The sequence below is a fragment of the Schistocerca americana genome, chromosome X (genome assembly GCF_021461395.2).
Source record: "Schistocerca americana isolate TAMUIC-IGC-003095 chromosome X, iqSchAmer2.1, whole genome shotgun sequence".
NCBI lineage: Eukaryota > Metazoa > Arthropoda > Insecta > Orthoptera > Acrididae > Schistocerca > Schistocerca americana.
The window spans coordinates 796017504-796038827 of NC_060130.1; the positions used below are offsets into that span (position 1 = coordinate 796017504).

The 21324-nt window shown below is 44.0% G+C and overlaps 1 protein-coding gene across 2 annotated transcripts in view; it reads left to right on the forward strand.

Annotated features, from left to right (window-relative positions):
* Positions 1-2918: 2918 nt before the first annotated feature.
* The window catches only part of LOC124555054 (ribonucleoprotein PTB-binding 1-like), a 365639-nt gene continuing 347233 nt past the window's right edge, over positions 2919-21324 (forward strand). For both annotated transcript variants that reach the window (XM_047128828.1, XM_047128829.1), the window contains exon 1: positions 2919-3202. In XM_047128828.1, coding sequence (XP_046984784.1) covers positions 2954-3202 — 249 coding nt within the window. In that variant the 5' untranslated portion in view covers positions 2919-2953. The remainder of the gene's footprint in view (positions 3203-21324) is intronic.

Sequence of the window (21324 nt, forward strand, 5' to 3'; positions counted from 1 at the left end):
AAGACTTGCACACGGTCTTTGAGACACATGAAGTTAATATTATTAATAGTCGCTGTCATTAAGTTGCGCAGCTTTTTGGTGCAATTGGGGTATTCAAGGGGCTACCCAAATTTTCCGAGAATATCCCTGTAAAAATCAAGAAATTTAACCTTACATCTTAATTTCCACCGTCACAAAGCAGTCCTCTCGCTCTTATGTGCAGCACTTTCAGCGAATTTCCCGTAGTTGTAAATACACTTGGAAGTCTGCTGAATCACTCGCGTTCAAACTTTTATTGTATTGTATTGTATGTTAACCGGGGACCTAGAAACGACGGAGAGGCTCCGTCCCCGCCGCAGCCGCAGTAGTCCACAACCCAATGACGACTACCGCAGTCCACGTCACCCCTCCGCCGCCCCACACCGAACCCAGGGTTATTGTGCGGTTCGGCCCCCGGTGGACCCCCCAGGGAACGTCTCACACCAGACGACTGTAACTCCTATGTTTGCGTTATAATGGTGGTGTACGCGTACGTGGAGAACTTGTTTACGCAGCAATCGCCAACATAGTGGAACTGAAGCGGAATAAGGGGAACCAACCCGCATTCGCCGAGGCAGATGGAAAACCGCCTAAAACCATCCACAGACTGGCCGGTTCACCGGACCTCGACACAAATCCGCCGGGCGGATACGTGCCGGGGACCAGGCGCTCCTTCCCGCCCGGACAGCCGTGTGTTAGGCCGCACGGCCAACCTGGCGGGCTCACGTTCAAACTTAGTTGCGATTCTGCTTGAATGTCTTCTATGGATTCAAAACGCCGCCCTTTCAACTTCAGTTCGAGAATGGAACAAATCGCCAGGAGCTAGTCAGACGTGAATGATTCCTAACACTATTTGTGGCAGGGATATCCACCTAAACATAACAATATACACTGAATTTAATGAATAGAAAAGATTCCTGTTCACCCTCACCTATTGCAACCAATTGTGTCGACGCTAGATACTGCACTTCATACTGCTGTCTTTGTCAGAAAACAGGCAACTACGGTCACCACGTGCTCTTGTTCATCTGGTTTGTAAACAAAAACTGTCGATAATTTTAATTATCGTTCATAATGCAGTTTATTTTATTGCGGATGTTCTCAAGCAACTTCCGTTGGTAAACACTTCCACTGAGAGATTTGCGTATGAATAATAAAACTGTTTGGTGGTGATGGAAATATATTTTTTTGAATCAGGTGACGCGTGTACTACTCATACACCCTTTTGTTGTACCTCCAGAGTATAGGCTACTCAGCTACCGTAACATCTGTCGGTACTTTGGGAACAATATCCTGGCAGCATATGGGTTCTGCCTTAGCACAAGTTCTTTAACTGCTGGCAGAAGGCGATCCTCTTGAAACGACCCAGAGAAAATAAAATGAAACTGCGCTGTGTCAGGACCTCTCATGAACATTCTCTTCCAAGAGCCAAAACTGGAACGTCTTCAGCAAATATGAACACTGGTACTTTTTTATTTCTATTCTGAATTCTTCTTTCATGTCCTCTCTGGTTCTGCTAACTAGGACTCAGAGCCGCCACCCCTGAGTGGTAGTACCCCTTTAACTCTTCACTTTACCATTTCATTACCTCACAAAACAAAGTAACTTTTATAGGTATATCTTGAAGAAAAACGATATTTTCATTCTTTGCTCAAACAAGTGAGGATTAAATTTTTAATCATAGTAGATCTTTTAATCCAAAATTTTTCACTTTGACGAATATAAAGCTGTAATACCTGACAGTAAAAATCATATGTGTGATTATCACATTTCGTTTCACTTTATGTCTTCACTTAATGGACTTAGTTTTATTCGTAATATAAAGCAGTTAATGTCAATAAATTATTTGCTCACCGAATGGCAATTACGGCCAGTAACTGACTTTCTCGATGCAGAAAGACACGATGTAGCCATTGAGAAGACTTGAGTGTCTTATGTCAGCGTGGTGCCGAACAGCAATCTACACACTGCCACAATTCAAATTCACAGAAGATCGATGGGAGTCAAACACACTTTTGCACGGAAAATCGAGGCAACTGTGTGTCGAGACCTTTTTTTTCCATGGTAGATGTCCGGTGTAGGCAACATTAGTAACAAATCTCTGTTCTTTCGAAACTGAGACTTGCCATTTAGAACTGACGATGTGAAAAGCTGACACGAATTCACGACAATGTACGACCATGCAGTCCAAAAGTTCGGGAACTTTTCGAACAGATTCCCTCGCCGTCATCACCTTACACGTAGTGTCTGTCATGTCTTCCTAAACCTCAAGGGAACTTGATCCTAGTTCCTTCACAACACGGCATTCTAGCATCGTCCTTAACGCTCCAGCGTTTGCGTAAGAGGAACTTTGACATTCAATACTACAGTTTCATTTTCCTAATTTCAGAGTAAAATCCGCGTGAAGACTGCGTAACATCTTGAGGTTATTAACAAACAGCACTGTTTATCAACAACGTGGACATGCAAATCCCGCATGGCACCGTAGTTTGACAGATGGTTTGTGGGGCGCTAAACTGCGCGGTCATCAGCGAACAGATGGTTTCCTGAGTACTATTCACAGAACATAAGTTGACACTCCGCGCACGGGATGGTGGGAGCGACCGTAAGGGATTCTGCCTATTCCGCCGCTCTCAGCATCTCCCATGCGGAGTGTCGAGTGTCACGACAAATTGCGCTGCAGAGCCGGATAGGTGGTCTGAAACGGGTAACGTCCACCGCCAAACGATCGCGGCTGAGTGACCCCGCCGCCGCCAGCTAGCCAGCCGAGGGAGATGGTAGTTTACGAGTTCGGATGTTGGCGCCGCGCTGACGCAACGGGCCGCCGACCAATGGGAGCGCGCGCCGGCGCTGGCGTCGCGCGTCCTCGCGGGGCGTTCGGGCGGCAGTCGACAGCCGGCAGCGGGCGAGAGCGCAAGCCCAGCGCGAGTGAGACATGACTGCCAGCTCCGCCGAGGCCTTCTCCCCTTCGCAGGGGGGCATCGGATGCTTCAACAGCGCACTGCTTAAGGATGATCAGCACAAATTTTGGACCACCGAGGTCATGGCGGCCGCCTCCACCTGCGGCTTCTGGGAGGACGACCCCGAGATGGAAGTTAAAAAGAAAGTCAACGAACTGAAGCGAAAGTTCCACAGCGGAAGGCAGCTGCTGATAAAACATCTGCCGCGAGATGTAACCGAGGAGGTAAGCTACCATGACTCTTGCTGCATCTCGAGCATTGCGCCAAATTACACTTTTGCACGCGCGGCGTCGTGCAGTACTTTGGAGATAACGGTTTTAGGGTACGCCGGTTTATCTGTCGATCAACTCCACCCTCCCCCCCCCCCCCTCTCCCCTCTTCCCCCGCAAAATCATAGGAGCTTCGTAACGAAGTTTGCCATGTCAAAGAACCGTATGTCTTTTATCTAAGTTCTAGTTCCGATTTACTTATATAATATTATTTCTTCGCATTTCCGTTAATAAGTTTACCGATTCTTGAGACGGTCTAGGCGTTCCGCAGATGGTAGTAGGACTGGCATGTAATTTTGCCTGCTTGGTACCGGCACTGAAAGTGGCGTCCCTGCGCCAAAGACGCGCTTGTCCTCCCTCAACGTCTCTGCACACAAACTAACCAGTATCGCTCTGTCGTTTGCTTTCGTGTAATCTTTATTTGCGGGAGGACAAATATCGTGTTTGTTGCACCACGATCTGTTTACTGCCGCCGGTGACTTCGAGGTGCTGCTTAACGGCCGTCGAACGCCAACGGTTTCTAGTAGATTAAGAGGGTTTAGTTTTTATTTACAAAATTGGCCTCGATTTGTTTCAGTAAACACGACCGATGTTTCTAGATATAAGTTCCATGTAGACTAGAATGCATACGGTCACTGAAATACGAGGCCTGCGTAAGAACTTTATAACGTAGTGCTTAGCAGTTAAATTTACAATGTAGTGCTTCAATTTCCGAGTCATGTGACGATGGTGCAGTTGCTCCGCGTTTGCTGTAAGCTCACCACACAGGGTATTGCAAGAATTTGGTTAATCCGAGTGGAATATCGTACACGAGTAAAGCCGTGTCGTAACTCGTTTCGCCGGCCGCGAAAGCTGTGGCGTCAAGGGCGCTTTTGCCGGTAGGTCACTGTCAGCTGCAGCCGGTAAAGAGATGCTGTTGCCCTTGGCCGCCATGGTCCTAGACCGACCCCCGTGGGAGATGCCTGGAAGCGGAGCACTGTTCCAAGCTGCACACCCTCCCACACGGCCGGTCGTTTGGATTCTATTCCCAGCCACTTTGCCGTTGATAGAATCCTTTTCCTATTGCGCAACAATAAAACACCCACAAGCCGCTCTTATGATTTATATTGTCAGCGTTTCGGATGATAATTTTCTGTAACTATTAAACCATTTGAAGACGTTTACTCAGAGCTTCTAATAAACTTTATTTTGTTAAAAATAAACACGATCTGTTCCAGAGCAGATAATGTGCAATACGATTATCCGTTGTGGAATGGCAGTATGAAATTCTGTTTTTCCAAGTTTGCTTGTGCGGAAATAAAGATCAGTAACAGAAAAGGTTTGGGTTAACGGAAAACATCATTTTGTCTACTTAGGGCGGGCCCTGACAAGTCAGTTTTTTTTTCTTTTTTTTTTTGCATTAACTAAGCTACTGACACGTTCATTAGGTTCCATAGTTTGCGACGTATTTCCTAACATTTAATCATCTTCAGGCATTGTCGCAGCGTAAGATACCTGTTGTAACTGAACAGGAAGAAATGTAATTGAAACTCCTAGATATGTGTGTTGTGGCTCCAACAGCTAACGGCATGTTGCACAACAATCACTAGGAATAGTAAATGTGTAATAACCAATATTATGAAGGTTTAGAGTCTAGTATACGCGTTATTTACAAAACTGCAATACTGTGACACCCAGAGTTTTCATAATTACTTTGTTGCGGCCTGATGTTTCAAGGGAAGATTGACAAACATTGTCAAACGGATGTAGTCCAACCTTAGTGCAACTTTTCTTCAGTCCTTTTTAACTCGCGTTTGCGTGTGTGGCATGTCCAGTATTCGTCGCTGAAAAATTATTTCATACATTTTAACGTGATACATTACCCTAAAAAATAACCGCCTTGCAGCTCTTTCAAATAATTTAACAACCAGTTTTGTAGGCTAGAAGCTACATCATCAGGTTATATCTGTTAAACATTAGGTAGAATATATGCTTTTCTTTGCGCAACTGTAGTGGATCTGTATTTTCGAAGTCTGTTGGGGTAAGGAGGCGTATGATATGGGAAGCAATTTTTCCGAGTACGTTAATTTGGTGAAGCGGTAAAAACTGCGGTCAGATTCGCATCGATGTAAGGTTTCCTTAGTTTTAAGGAGAAATGTTAAAAGCTTCTAGTATGAATAATTAGTAGCAACCATTTTGTAGATGTGGAGTACCATGTGTATCGGAGTTAGAGGTGTGCAGTTATAGTTGTGATGAAAGGCCTGGCGTGCGGGAAGCTCATGGAAGGCGCAGGCAGCGGCGGCGTCCCTGGCGGAGAGGTTGCCCCCAGCGTGGGTACGGGGCTCGCATTTCAATGCTGTTCATGTGGCAACGTAGCAACCGACTCCACCTCACCTCGTGTATTTGGTTCGTCTAAGGTCAGCTTCCATGTGATTTGCTGCGACCAACGCCGCCGTACGGAATCGGGGCCTGTGTATCTTGGAGAGCGCTCAAGCTTAAACACTGTTGCTCCGCCGCGTGCCGAATCTCCACGCGCACAGCCATCTTGGACGAGGTTTCTTAAGTGCCGTTAAATGCACGTGGTGTCGGTTCGCTCGCTCCGTCGTTCCGTTCGGCGTGTTCGTGTGACGCATTTGCTTGATCACAACTATAGGAACGGGCAGTGAATATCGAATCACTGCTGATAGTTACAGGCCCGATGTGCAGTGTGTTTCGAAAAATGGAAAATAGTCATTGTGAGAGACATTAGGAATATATTTACTTAATCCCAGTCAGCTTAGTGGCCGGTGGAAGACCTGGTTAATGTCATTCACCGTTCCTCATCTGTATCATCAGTTATAATGTAGATCTTTGGCTAGTGGAGAAAGGACGCCTATTTGTTGTTTTACCCGAATAGCTATGAAAACTCCAAATCAACCTATGATGTTCAGTGTTGTGCACATAGAAATCAGTCAAGGAGAAAATTCCGTACCGCATATTTTATGGCGTTTAAGCACGATAAATCTGAGGTGTGACAATATGTAAACATACTCGAAAATCGCAACTCGCTTTGTTAAATATGAATCGTATTTTTCATCGGTCTCGGAAAGTGCGTGTCCCGACACTGCATATTCTGTTGGCCTTTATATGCGCCACGCAATAAATGTTCAGTGGCGATTGAGTTAATCAGTAGTTGAGAAACGAATTGCAGGTTATCAGTACTCTCATTGGAAACCCAGACTACCTTACGCGACTAGCATTCCATGACTAGTTTCTTTACAATCTTTTTCTGCAACGGAGTCGTCACTAATCAGTAGTATTGACAAATTATTCTGAATACCCAATCGTGTTCGCGGCGTGTTAGTAAATCGATGCCGACGTTGATTCACATATTCCTTTCCTTTATATGGTCTGTTCCACATAATTATGTGTGTTACAGATGAATTATATGCGGTAAAACTCAGTACTTAAGGAGTTTGTTTTTACGAAACGAGAGGCTGACTGCTCTGGGACATGAACATCGGGCACTATTTTTAACTGCCTGTCGGACTCTTCGCGCACCCCAGTACACACACGTTTCAAGCTCTGAAATAGTCGCATTTTCAGTAAAAGCGCAGCTTTTGTGAATGTAGCAGTCACTTTCTCGATCTGCCCCTGTGATATTTCATGAAGCTCTTTGGACTCGTATGTTAGCTAACTCAAGTGATAGAGAGAACGAGAGTTCTTTTTGATTTTCCATACAGCTCGAGTTTAGATTCTGTAGGTTGTATAGAGTCAACACCAAAGTCATTCAGTGACCGTTACTACAGTGAAGCGGAAAATGCGTCTGTCCGTGTGGCAGACTTGTTCGATAATGCGTACGTTATTTTCGTGAGAAGTATTCGTGCTAAGTCATCTAAAAAGTCTCATTAGCAATTCTTGTAATGTATCAAGTAACATCTGCGAAATAATTGTTCAAACTGGTATGTTAAAATGTTTCGGGAAACAGTGTCGTAAACTGAAAACCACGAGATTTTTTTGTCGTATTGTTTACTTCTGAAGCGGACTGTACAGTGCAGCGATTACCCCTGTAATGGCAGGGGAACAACACGTGAATCTGTATCCGGCAAAAGCGATTCCAGCGGCCCCAATACTGAAATAAGGAATTATGACTAGCAAATTTCCGGCTGTTTCGTAATACTGTATGGAAAATGAAAGACACAGCCAAATTTATTACGCTTTTTGGTTCGATTGGTTGTTGCATGCAAGAATGCAGACGTAAAATTAGACGTTGTGCGCTACTTTCACTTGGAATTGGCTCGCTGCAGCCGGCAGACGCGCTAACGGCCATAGAGGCGCGGGGCCTTCGGGAAATACCGTTGTTCTCGTATGCGAGCTGTACGTTGGTGGCGAGGGAAGAATTCAGCTTCTGTTAGACAACCAACTGCGAAATTATTTGAAGGCAAATTTATTACAATGATGATTTCCACTTACTATTCAAGTAGACCAAAAACGAACGAGGTTCTGAACGTCTTCCCTCCCTGCGTTCCAGAATATAAAGCGCGCTGAAACGTTTCACGATATCTTCGTACAATTAAGGCTTTAAAATTGCTGGAAATGGGAGGCTATGTAACTACGTAATCTAAACATGTAATAATTTTACACAGGGTGTCCCAAGAAGGATGGTCAATATTCAGGCATATGATAGGAACGATCATTCGAAGCAAGAAATCCAGTGAACATACCTTAAGAACGATGAGCACTTGTTCGTCTTCGCTACTGAGAGACACATCTCTCCTACTGAACAACATGCTTATAGCTCTGATAAGTAGTTTAGAGCCCAAATTTACTAGACGTTTTTGCTTCGAATGATTGTTCCAATCATAACCCCGAATATTGTCCATTCCTCCTAGGACGCTCATTTGGTAGTACCGTTAAGAGAACATTGACTCTCAACGCGTTTCTGTGTTATAAACATTGCTGCGAAGTAGTTTTGAATGCAATCAAGCTATAGCGTATAATTGGGCTGCTTCCGCCGTCTATGTTTCTTGTTTATTTCTAATTGAAGAGCCACTTGCTGGACCATCAACTTTACGCCCAAATCTCGTTGTGTGTATGAAAACGTGTGATAACAGCTGAGGGGCAAGTGTGGGAGATGTGAAAAAAGTATATGTAGTTAGTCAAAACTACAGAACACATCAATGATACACAAGACGGATAATATGACATGCTGTAAACCCATGCATAAATGCAATGTGGCCTGTAAAAGAATCCACTTTCACAATTAACGCAACTTCAGAAATAAATCAGGCTCACATTGGTGTCGAAACCCATTTTTGTAGATAGAAAATCAGAAATAAGTCGTGTTTTGCAGAAGACGGGGTTCAAAAGCTCCAAAGTTGATTTGCAAACACGGAAAAAGTATCAACAGCAGCTTTCAACCGTAGTGCGGTTGTATCAATTTTAGTATGCCTGGAGCGTTCTGTTTGCTTGAAAGAAAGGGTATGTAATATGGAAACATCTCATACAGTATACCACCTGTGGTAATTGTGTGGCTGTTGATGTATGAGTATTTGTACCGAAGGATCCCCAGCCTACTCGTACAGTTGTTTAGCGAATGCCCGTCTTAAACGTAAACATGAAATTCTACTTCGACGTTGAAAGTAAAGCACTAATCTGATGAATTTCAACTCTTCTACGAGGGAAGACGGGGGCGAAAGCGGATGTCTTTTCATAGAACGACCATCTTTGGATCCTCTCGTTCCAGCTAGGCTGTATCTTTTTTATTTTCGTCAGCCTCCCGTCTCCGATAACGATGTTGACATCACTGGATACAACCACGCCTGCCCTCAGAATAGTAATATCAACCTTGAATGTTCCTTGTTTGTAAACAATTCGTTTTCCCTGAGTATTTCTACTTACGTTTGTTCTTTACTAGTCTTGTAGGCAACAGGGAGTTTTACACAGGCTCGCGGCGAAGTATTTTGCTAGTTCATTCTTTGTTCAGCTTTTCCATTTTTACCTCGCAGGGTTTTTGGATTCTCTTTCCGTCTCATTGTGTTAAGTCACGAAGTTTGACAAGATTCAATACAGATTAGAGGAAGAATCCTACCTCGGAAACATATTTTGTGCAGACATTATGAAATCTAGAAACACTGACACGTAACTTCTGATAAATTCAAGCCAATACTGATAACAAAATTTTCAAAGCTACCGGGTGTGGGCTGACTGATAATTTGTGCTGTAGTTTATGGGCAGAACCAGTACGCACGTGTGCCTGCTGCAAGCCGTAAATAATAATCGTAAGTGTAGATGTGGCAGTGGCTCACCAAGACACTAGTCTATAAACATATTCTTACAGTTTAGATTCGGCTTACCTTCTGTGTTTTTATAGGGGTGGTATATATCAGGTGACACAAACATTTCACACGTTAGAAATTTTCCATGACAGTGAACTGACTCGTGAACTCTTTTTCAGTAGTTTCGTGGGTCAGGAAAAATTACATCGTTTACAAGTAAGCTTCATAATGGTGAAATAAGATACTAAAACGATCCCTCTAAATGTTAGAGCATGGCCAGTATACCTCGGAGATGGTCTACGATCTTTTTATGATACTTTGTCACGGCCGTGTGATATCTTTGAGGAACTCAGCGTGTGAAATGAGAGCTTTCTCTTCCACAAACTGTGTATAAAACTGCAACAAGGAGGGAGGGCGTGAATTTCTATTCACGTTCTTCATTTTTTGTTGTAACATCACGTGGGAATTCACTGTACGACAGCATTACGGCCGCCAGCGCGGCAATTCTAAAGCCGTGAATCGTAGACTTGTTGAACGTCCGTCGCGCGTTTCCCGACGAATGAGTCATTTCATTCCCGGCCCTTGCGGTTCTTCGACGGAGGTGACTGGCCTGCGTGGTTGCTGTGTACGCTCGCCCCGGCAAACAGGCGACCAAAGTTTGAGTCACAAAGATGTTTGTTCGGCACACTCGTAATGTGACTAGAGTCGTAGAAGTGGACAGGGAATATGCCGCTTGTCAGTGACTCATATACTGGGGAATTCATGCAAGTGCGTAATTAAGAAATGAGATTTCTCAAGCGTTGCAAAATATCACGGGAATCCCGTGCGCACAATAAATAGCGTACGTAGTCCAATGCTATTCTGGATGGCGCAGCTGAGAATGCAATACAGTTACAGCAGACTATTGGACGTTTCATTGAGTTTTATATTTTACCCCAGTTTTTAAATTACCTGTAACGAGCTCAAACCATAGATTTATTATGTTCACACCCGAAATAATTATCTCTCTCTCTCACTCACTCACTCTCACTCATTTCACATCCCTTCGGAAGTAAATTACCATCGGGTATGTACTGCTTATAACAATGACATCCTGCTAGAAGCTTCAGGAATATAGACACAGATTCACCATCCTGTGGTGCCATGTAAAATGATCATTACAGCTCTTTTGGGACATGTACCCGTTTTCCGTTACCTATCTCCGTTATACAGGGTGATTCATAAGTCATCTCACATAGGACAAAATATAGTGTGAATCAGAACTCCAACCACAAACTTTCAGAGGTGATAGTATGGACTAAAACAAGGAAAAATGTCCAGTAAACATGAGCTCTAGAACCCATACCTTACGAGCTACCTATATGAGCACTTTTTCATCTTCGTTACTGTGAAACACATCTCATCTGCTGATCAAGCGCTCACTGCTCAAGGAATGCACTTTAGAGCTCTTGTTTACTAGACATTTTCTCTTTTTGACCCATACAACCTCCTCTCAAAACATGGAAAGCAAAGAGCTTGCAGTAGAAGAGATGTTTCACAGCACTGAAAATGAAGTCGTCATAGCTCTCAGGGAACGAATTTTAGAGACAGTGTTCACTAGACTTTTTTCTTGTTTTTTCCGTATTATCACTTCTGAAAGATTGCCGTTGGAGTTCCGATTCACACTATTTGGCCTGATGGACTTGACTTTCGAATCACCCTGTATAATTGTGCAGTTCTGCTTTGTGTAACACTGAGAGGTGCTCTGTGATATAAAGCTCCCTATGATGGGGAATGAGTATAAAAGAAAGAGCAGTAGAGGCTCAAATCCGGTTCCGCCACATAAAGTCACATCGAAAGCGCCTCCGATCTGCAAGTCCTCAGTAGATAGGCTGCCGTGAACTCCTTCACAACAGAGGGGCTTGGAATTTGATCGAGGCCTTTGGCGCCCATTCGTGTGCTCAAAAAAAAAAAAAAAAACACTTTCTCCCCTCTACTTCAGGGCGAAATTTTGCGAACGAAAATTAGTCACAACCAGGATTCAAAGCAGCCACCTTCTGGTAGAGTGTTATCACAGTTAAGCGGCGTCGCCCATCGAGGCTGACTCAAGTAACAAGTCGATGGCACGCAAGCGCTGTGCGCCGATTGCACGCTTGGTTTCCATGTTCCTGTGTAACGGCGAAGACGCTACTAAAGACCACATTATCACTTCGTGACCTACTTAAAGTTCTCAACTCCACGCTATAATCCGCAATGCAGGGGTCATACCCACGAAGAGAGGTAAAACATTCTCGTGAACCCGTGTTTTACTACCTTCATTCGATACATTTTAGTCGTATTGCCAAGGTAATGTAATGCTGACCACCGATTCTATGCAAATAGTTCTTGACGTCTTTAATCTGCATTAAGTTTAGTGGATTACATGCCCCTTGGTGTTATTAGAAACGGACACTTATGATGTTAAACGAAAGTTTGCCATTTTTCGCCGCCTGTTCTGTCAGGAGTACACCTGCCTAGTCTTTGTTGTGTCGTTGTCGTTATGCTCCGAAAGCCACCGTGCGGTGTATGGCGGAGGGTACCCTATTACCACTACTTTTCGTTTCCATTCCTGTTTAACTCGCAGGTAGAGCGATGGAAAAATGACACTCTATATGCCTCCATATGAGCTATAATTTCTCTTACGTTAGTGGTCATCAGGCATGCACGTTGGTGGCAGTAGAATCGTTCTGCAGTCAGCCTCAAATGCCGGTTCTCTAAATTTTCTCAGTACTGCAACTCGAAAAGAACGTCACCTTCCCCCTCCAATGATTCGGCTTTGAGTTCCCGACGTATCTCCGCAACATTTGCGTGTTATTCGAACATACCGGTAACAAATATAGTAGCCCGCTTGTGATTTGTTTCGATGTCATCCTTTAATACGACCTGTTGCGGAACCCAAACACTTGGGCAGTACTTAAGAATATGTGGCACAAGCCTGCTATATGCGGTCTGCTTTACAAATGAAGCACATTTCCCAAAAATTCTCGTGATAAACTAAAGTTGACCATTCGCCTTCCCTGCAGTTGAACGGAATGGACAATGTCTTGAAAGGATATAAGATGAACATCAACAAAATCAAAACGAGGATAATGGAATGTAGTCGAATTAGATCGGGTGATGCTGACGGAATTAGATCGGGTGATGTTGACGGAATTAGATTAGGAAATGAGACACTTAAAGTAGTAAATGAGTTTGCTATTTGGGGAGCAATATAACTCATGATGGTCGAAGTAGAGGGGATATAAAATGTAGACTGGCAATGGCAAGGAAAGCGTTTCTGAAGAAGAGAAATTTGTTAACATCGAGTATAGATTTGTCAGGAAGTCGTTTCTGTAAGTATTTGTATGGAGTGTAGCCATGTATGGAAGTGAAACATGGACGATAAGTAGTTTAGATAAGAAGAGAATAGAAGCTTTCGAAATGTGGTGCTACAGAAGAATGCTGAAGATTAGATGGGTAGATCACATAACTAATGAGGAGGTATTGAATAGAATTGGGGAGACGAGAAATTTATGGTACATCTTGACTAGAAGAAGGGATCGCTTGGTAGGACATATTCTGAGGCATCAGGGGATCACAAATTTAGCATTGGAGGGCAGCGTGGAGGGTAAAAATCGTAGAGGGAGACCAAGAGATGAATACACTAAGCAGATTTAGAAGGATGTGGGTTGCAATAAGTACTGGGAGATGAAGCAGCTTGCACAGGATAAAGTAGCATAGAGAGTTGCATCAAACAAGTCTCGGGACTGAAAACAACAACAACAACAACAACAACAACAACATCACAATCATTCACACACTCGTTCTATTTCATACCGCTTTGCAACGTCACGCCCAGATATTTAACCGACGTGTTTCTGTCAGGCATGACACTACTAATACTGTATCCAAATATTACGGGTTTGTTTTTCCTGCTCATCCGCATTAACTTACATTTGTCAACATTTAGAGCTAGCTGCCATTCATCACACCAGCTACAAAATGTTCTGTAACTTACGAAATCTTCGAGACACATATCTGGGAACATATTCCGTGTGCTGCCCGTACATTCGTTAAGGCTTCAGTGAAGTACCGTGTCAAACGTTTTTCGGAAATCTAGAAATATGGAATCTGTCTGTCTGCCTGCCCTTCGCCCATAGTTCGCAGTATATCACGTGAAAAAAGTGCAAGCTCATTTTCACACTGCCGATATTTTGTAAAACCGTGCTGATTCGTGGATATAACCTTCCAGGTCTCAAGGAATTGTATGATATTCGAACTCAGAATACGTTCCGGAATTCTCCTGCAAACCGATGTTAAGGACATTCTGAGAAAACGAATCACCGAGCGAGGTGGCGCAGTGGTTAGACACTGGACTCGCATTCGGGAGGACGACGCTTCAATCCCGCGTCCGGCCATCCTGATTTAGGTTTTCCGTGATTTCCCTAAATCGCTCCAGGCAAATGCCGGGATGGTTCATTTGAAAGGACACGGTCGACTTCCTTCCCCATCCTTCCCTAATCCGATGAGACCGAAGACCTCGCTGTGTGGTCTCCTTCCCCAAACAACCCAACCAACAAAACGAATCACTCACAAGAACAGAATCACGATCATCGGTAATGCCGGTATCACTTGGGGGGAAAAAAACCTGTCCCCTTACGCTTCTTCACAGGTCTAATGATGTCAATGTCACCGGAATCGTCCTCATAACCATAAAAACATTCATTCACATAGTAATATGGATTTTTATTCTCATTAGGAATATCTGAATAATCATGGTCAAAAACTTTCGAAAGTATTTCAGATTCGTTCATTTCCTTCCGTTTTCTGAATAGAGTCATCTCTAAAAGCAGGAGAAACGTGAAGACGAAAATAGTAAGATGCTAAATGAGCAAAGAGTACACGAAGGCAATCAAGTTTGATACACTGACTACTGGTGTAAACACCTAAATATACTAAGTAGTTAAAATATATCACAGCAGTTGACATCTACAGACAGCGTGCAGAAATCATGAGTTACCTAGAGATCCGTCCCTTATGGATGGACGGAAATACGAATAAACTCGATATCCGTTCGCAGTGTGTTTGTCCCACCTTTATATGAAGTATTTGTTAGTCATAGCCTATTTCCATGGTACAGATAACACTTCGATACTGATTACACAACTCGAGCTCGCAGTACGTCTTTGTACCTTCTCCAGGACTCTGTATCTCAGGAAGGCCATCAGAAGCTGAGTGTTCCATCAGAGGAGCAGGGGCACCGCCTTTTTGTGGTCGTTAATCTCGTGTTTTCACTGTCCGCGCGACGGTCAGTTCGGAGGCCTCTGTAGAAAATGAGACCGGCGTAACGGCTCACGTTCCTCGCTGAAAGTAACAGCGGACAGCCAGAAAGGGAAGCCGGAACGCCACGAGCCACGTGAAGCTCCTACCACGTGCGGGCCGCCCTAATAAACGTGCTCAGTTATAGCGATTCTTTTCCCGTAATACGTTTTGCTTTTCTTTTCAGGGGCACCTCACAAGGGAACCTCCCCATCGCACCCCCCTCAGATGTAGTTATAAGTTGGCACAGTGGATAGGCCTTGAAAAACTGAACACAGATCAATTGAGAAAACAGGAAGAAGTTGTGTGGAACTGTGAAAAAATAAGCGAAATATACAAACTGAGTAGTTCAAGGGAAGATAGGCAACATTAAGGACGATGGGAACGCCGGAGCACCGTGGTCTCGTGGTAACGTGAGCAGCTGCGGAACGAAAGATCCTTGGTTCAGATCTTCCATCGAGTGATAAGTTTAATTTTTTATTTTCAGTCTATGTGACAAACTCTTATGTTTTCATCACTTTTTTGGGAGTGATTATCACATCCACAAGAAAACCTAAATCGGGCAAGGTAGAAGAATCTTTTTACCCATTCGCCAAGTGTACAAGTTAGGTGGGTCGACAACATATTCCTGTCATGTGACGCACATGCCGGCACCAGTGTCGTATAGAATATATCAGATGTGTTTTCCTGTGGAGGAATCGGTTGACCTATGACCTTGCGATCAAATGTTTTCTGTTCCCATTGGAGAGGCACGTCCTTTCGTCTACTAATCGCACGGTTTTGCGATGCGGTCGCAAAACACAGACACTAAACTTATTACAGTGAACAGAGATGTCAATGAACGAACGGACAGATAATAACTATGCAAAAATAAAGAAAGTAAAGTTTTCAGTCGAGGGAAGATTTGAACCAAGGACCTCTAATTCTGCAGCTGCTCACGTTACCACGGGACCACGGCGCTGCTGAGCTCAATTGTCCATTATGTTGCTTATGTGGCTCATGGACTACTCAGTTTGTATATTTTGCTTATTTTTCACAGTTCCACACAACTTCTTCCTGTTTTCTCAATTGATCTGTGTTCAGTTTATCAAGGCCTATCCACTGTGCCAACTTATAACTAAATGTGAGGTGGGTGCGATGGGGAGGTTCCCTTGTCAGTAACATCTACCGATACTCGTTTTAATAACAGACATGGGTGTCTCACGTAACGCAGGCGACAACGATATTTGTAAATATTATTACATCAAGGTATCTAGTTTCGTTTTTTGATTTTCGTTCTCTTTTCCGGCGAATATTTATTCTTTTCAGTTAAATCAAGAACTCCCTTTATAACAGCTATCGACACCTCTAGACCAACGGCCGCATTGTAACGATTCTTATTTTATTGCACCGATTTTTTTATCGGTAATAGAAGGCTGCAAAGTGATAGGATGAAGCCCGCTAGCATCCTGTAGTTGAACGCAAATTCTGATGTGTTTACACGAGGAATAAAAAAAACTGCGTCGTGGCAACAGACATCTGCCGAGGTTACTGTGATTACGACAGTGAACTCATCGGGTGGTACACGTTTTAAATCCCGGTGTGACTGTCCAATGTGAAGTTTCCTGTGCTTTCTTTAACCCACTGAAGGCGAATGCTGCGATGGTTCCCTTGAAAAGACCACAGCTGATTGCTGACTTCACCCTTGTGCAATTCGAACTGGTGACTTCAAATTTAGGCTATACAGGGTCTTACAAAAAGGTACGGCCAAACTTTCAGGAAACTTTCCTCACACACAAAGAAAGAAAATATGTTATGGGGACACGTGTCCGTAAACGCTTACTTTCCATGTTAGAGCTGATTTTATTACTTCTCTTCAAATCACATTAATCATGGAATCGAAACACACAGCAACAGAACGTACCAGCGTGACTTCAAACACTTTGTTACAGGAAATGTTCAAAATGTCCTCCGTTAGCGAGGATACATGCATCCACCCTCCGTCGCATGGAATCCCTGATGCGCTGATGCAGCCCTCGAGAATGGCGTATTGTTTCACAGCCGTCCACAATACGACCACGAAGAGTCTCTACATTTGGTACCGGGGTTGCGTAGACAAGAGCTTTCAAATGCCCCCATAAATGAAAGTCAAGAGGGTTGGGTCAGGAGAGCGTGGAGGCCATGGAATTGGTCCGCCTCTACCAATCCGTCGGTTACCGAATCTGTTATTGAGAAGCGTACGAACACTTAGACTGAAATGTGCAGGAGCTCCATCGTGCATGAACCACATGTTGTGTCGTACTTGTAAAGGCACATGTTCTAGCAGCACAGGTAGAGGGTCCCGTATGAAATCATGATAACGTGCTCCATTGAGCGTAGGTGGAAGAAACTAAAATGAGCTCTAACCTGGAAATTAAGCGTTTCCGGACACATGTCCACATAACATCTTTTATTTATTTGTGTGTGAGGAATGTTTCCTGAAAGTTTGGCCGTACCTTTTTGTAACACCCTGTATATACAAATCTGCATCCTGTTATCCGCTGTATCGTGCTGGAACCGTTATGATATGTTAAGATTGTTCATGTTACTGTATACTTTCGAACGTCGTGGAAGTACCGGCATAATACGTAACTGGTCAATATAGCAACTCTTCAGAGTTGATAATTAGCAGCCACTGTGGGTTTCTGTTTAAGCCTGATCGGGTGATTTAGGTGTTAATTTTCACGAGCATGAAGTGCAAAATCGTATCCAATTCATAGTGTACTGAATGGTACACAGCAGTAAACCAATTTTTCGGAGGTGCAAGGATACTGGTAGAGGGAGAGGAACGTGCCATTTTTCGTGATAATGAAGTGTGCGCACAAAATTAGTAGTTCCGATTGTGTGTGACAGTGCACGAGGTACACTGTGAAACAGCTGTTTAGAAGCTCGCAGCATGGTACGTGGAGTGCTATTTGGCCGCACTCACTGCTTTGTGCAAGCCATAGCTCGCTGTGGTGTACCTACAAACTCTGTTGGGACTGAGGTTACTGTGTCGTAGTTGCCCGGTAGACAAACACATTTACAGGCCATCTAATAGAAACTTCTGTTCGACTCGACTCTGAAGTCTCCCTCCTCCCCCCCCCCCTCTCTCTCTCTCTCTCTCTCTCTCTCTCTCTCTCTCTCTCTCTCTCTCTCTCTCTCTCTCTCTCTCTGTTGTTCGATATGTCGCCAACTATGTGACTACAACCTCCACTGTACATCCGTTATGGATATTCCCGTACAGGGGAGACATTTTAATCGCAAGTCGCTTTCCCGTTGCAGGCGAATAAATGCGATATTGCTTTCGATAAAATGTCTCTCCTGTACGGGAATATTCGTAATGAATGTACAACTGCAGGTTGTAGACACTTGGGTGACGACGAATGTTAGCATGGGTCTGGTCGCAGTGTGCGCTCGGGTAGCCTGATGGTAGGACGACCACTCGCGATTAGCGGGAAATCCGGATTCGAGTCCCGGCCTGGCACAAATTTTCTTGTCGCCATTCCATTATACAGCTGACTGGCCATATTCGCAACTGGGAATACATTTAATGTATATTTCATAACGACTGAAATCTGCGCAGTTCCTGTTCCTTTGGGCGTGCATGCATGTCACAAGGAACGTAGCAATACCGTACCGTAAAGTTTGTTGTGTTTTCAAATAGCGTGCAGGTATACTGTGTCGGACGAATACACCAGCAGCGTAAGAGCTTAGCTGCTGTCGTCTATTTTCTGTAGGGAACTACATTACGTGGTAGGTAGTACGTCATCACACCCAGGAAGAGGAACTCCAGAAGGCCTCCTTCGACGCCTATAAATGGTACTACTAAAGGAAGTTTCAAGTGAACATTATCACTAGCGGTTTTCTGGTTCTTAAACAGCGATGTTTCAACATTCTTTGTTCCTAGTTCCAAGTTAAAACTCTTCTTGGTCAGATTAGTACTTCTGTGACGCGAATTTCGTTCTACAGTAATTGTACAGTGCTTGATTGTGAATCCGACAGTAGAGAAGTGTCAGTAAGAATGGCAAGGTTCGCAGGAGAGCTTGTGTAAAGTTTGGAAGGTAGGAGACGAGGTACTGGCAGAAGTGAAGCTGTGAGGACGGGGCGTGAGTCGTGCTTGGGTAGCTCAGTTGGTAGAGCACTTGCCCGCGAAAGGCAAAGGTCCCGAGTTCGAGTCTCGGTCCGGCACACAGTTTTGATCTGCCAGGAAGTTTCAGTAAGAATGGCGATTTCATAAGGTTTTATACTTATGGTGGATTATAAAACACTCGGTCGGCCGTTTCTTGAGTATTGTTTATCAGTTTGGGACCATTATCAGGTAGGAAGAAGTGCGACGCGTTTCATCACGGGTCATTTAGTTGGCGTGAGAGCGTTACGGAGACGTGCAACAAACTACGGTGGCAGGCGGAACAACAGAGCCGTTCCGCACCACGGAGAGTTTTAATGCTGAAATGTCGAGAGCGTACGTTACAAAAAGAGACGTGCAACATATTACATTCTCCCACATACACCTCGCGAAATGACCATAAAAATGAATGAAACTTGACCTCGTATGGAGCTTTACCTAAAGTCACTTTTCCCTGGGACACTCGTGAGCGGAATAATGGCGTGAAAAGTACACTCCGTCACACACTGTAAGTTGGCTTGCAGAGAATAACTATAGATGGTTTGTAGGAGGGTTTCATCACAACTGCGGTCGCTAACCTGTTCTAGGCAGGTTCACGTTTCTAAGGCATCACAACGCAGATCCCTTTCACCGCTGACTATTGTGCGTCAGTAGTGGCGTAATAGAATTAAATCTAGGAGCAATAAAGATTATGTATTTGCCCTATTGATTTCGGTTGCCCACGATCTTCCTTCAAACAGACCAATTCCGACGCTTTGTACAGTTCGTACCCAGTTCTTCTGTTAGTGGCTTTGTTACGAGAAATACGCAGTATGATTGTTGATGCTTTGTTATGTGAAGTTATTGAAGCATTATAAACTGGAAACGGCAATCTGAGTCTGGAGAATAGTCTTCAATAGTTCACCGTATGACGAAGTCGTTTCTTTCTGAAATTCCAGTATCTGGTTGGCAAATGTAACTGACACGAGTTTATCCATGTGCTTAAAATTGTGATTACTCGTGAACGAACGCGAACAGTTTTGGAGTCGTTCTTTACGTACTGGTGACCAATCCAGAACAGTTATTCTGAGCGTGTTTGAGTGCCTTGCATTTTGATGCATAGGCCTGATTTCTTCTTATTTCATATGACACTATAGGTTATAACGAGATTTATCGAAAGATTGTTGAATCAGACAAAACATCATGCTTGTTGCTACATATTTTCCACAGCATCTTGACATATAGTTCAATAAGACTAACATAAATGATATCTACGTGTTAAACACGTAGGAAAATATGCGCCCAGAGACCTCTGTGGGATGACGTGATTGGCCCGTAAGCTGTTGTGCCGTAGAAGAATAATCGATCTCAGTTTCAGCATATATGAAGCACCTTGTGTGGACTAACTTAGCAAGTTGCTGGGGTCCTTATAGAAAAAGTGACTGCAGCAACAACAGTGCATAAATGAAAGTGCTCTGTTTGGTCGAAAGGTGTACGTGTTGAGAGACCAAAACAATAAGCTATAATGAATGCTGTTCGAAAGCCACCGTCTTATTTAGATTATGATACTCACCTTCCATACCATATGGGAAGTTACTTTTGAGCTCCACTATTCTACTCGAGTTTATCGATAACTGTTACAGGCAGGCCGGCCGGTGTGGCCGAGCGGTTCTAGGCGCTTCAGTCTGGAACCGCTCGACCGCTACGGTCGCAGGTTCGAATCCTGCCTCGGGCATGGATGTGTGTGATGCCCTTCGGTTAGTTAGGTTTAAGTAGTTCTAAGTTCTAGGGGACTGATGACCTCAGATGTTAAGTCCCATAGTGCTCAGAGCCATTTTGTTTCAGGTAGGACAAACAAGTCTGACAGAGTAAGCGATTTGTTAGAAGAATCTTGCAAATAATCTGTCGCAAAAATACCCTCCAAAACAATTTCCAAATTCTGTCGAAGTATGGAGTAATGGTTTCTATTTCTCATACAGTGAGTTGTACAGCCTAAAATTCTACATGCACACTGTAATAACCGCACATCAGCAGTATGGTTTTCACTGATAATTTATACGTATCTCGAAAATGTTGGAAATGTGAACTACTCAAACACTTTTGCTTTGACTGCTGGAACACGGACATGAGTCCAAATTTCAGTGATTACGAGTGCATTTCAGTGTCCCCACGGAGTATCTCGTGAGTGATTAGAATTTCCGTCAATATTTGTGAAAAACATTGGGACGCAAATGAGAGGAAAGCTGTGATAGCTACTAGTACGTATTCGTGAGAGAGTCGCTGGTGGCGGTGTCCTGCCGCGATGGCCTAGCTTCTTTGGACTGCAGGAGGAGCGTCTGACGTCCGGGCTCTCTGTGCGTGCCGTATGCCGGACAAAGCAGCGCTTCACAAAGACCTCCCAGCGCGAGTGTGTCACTGCG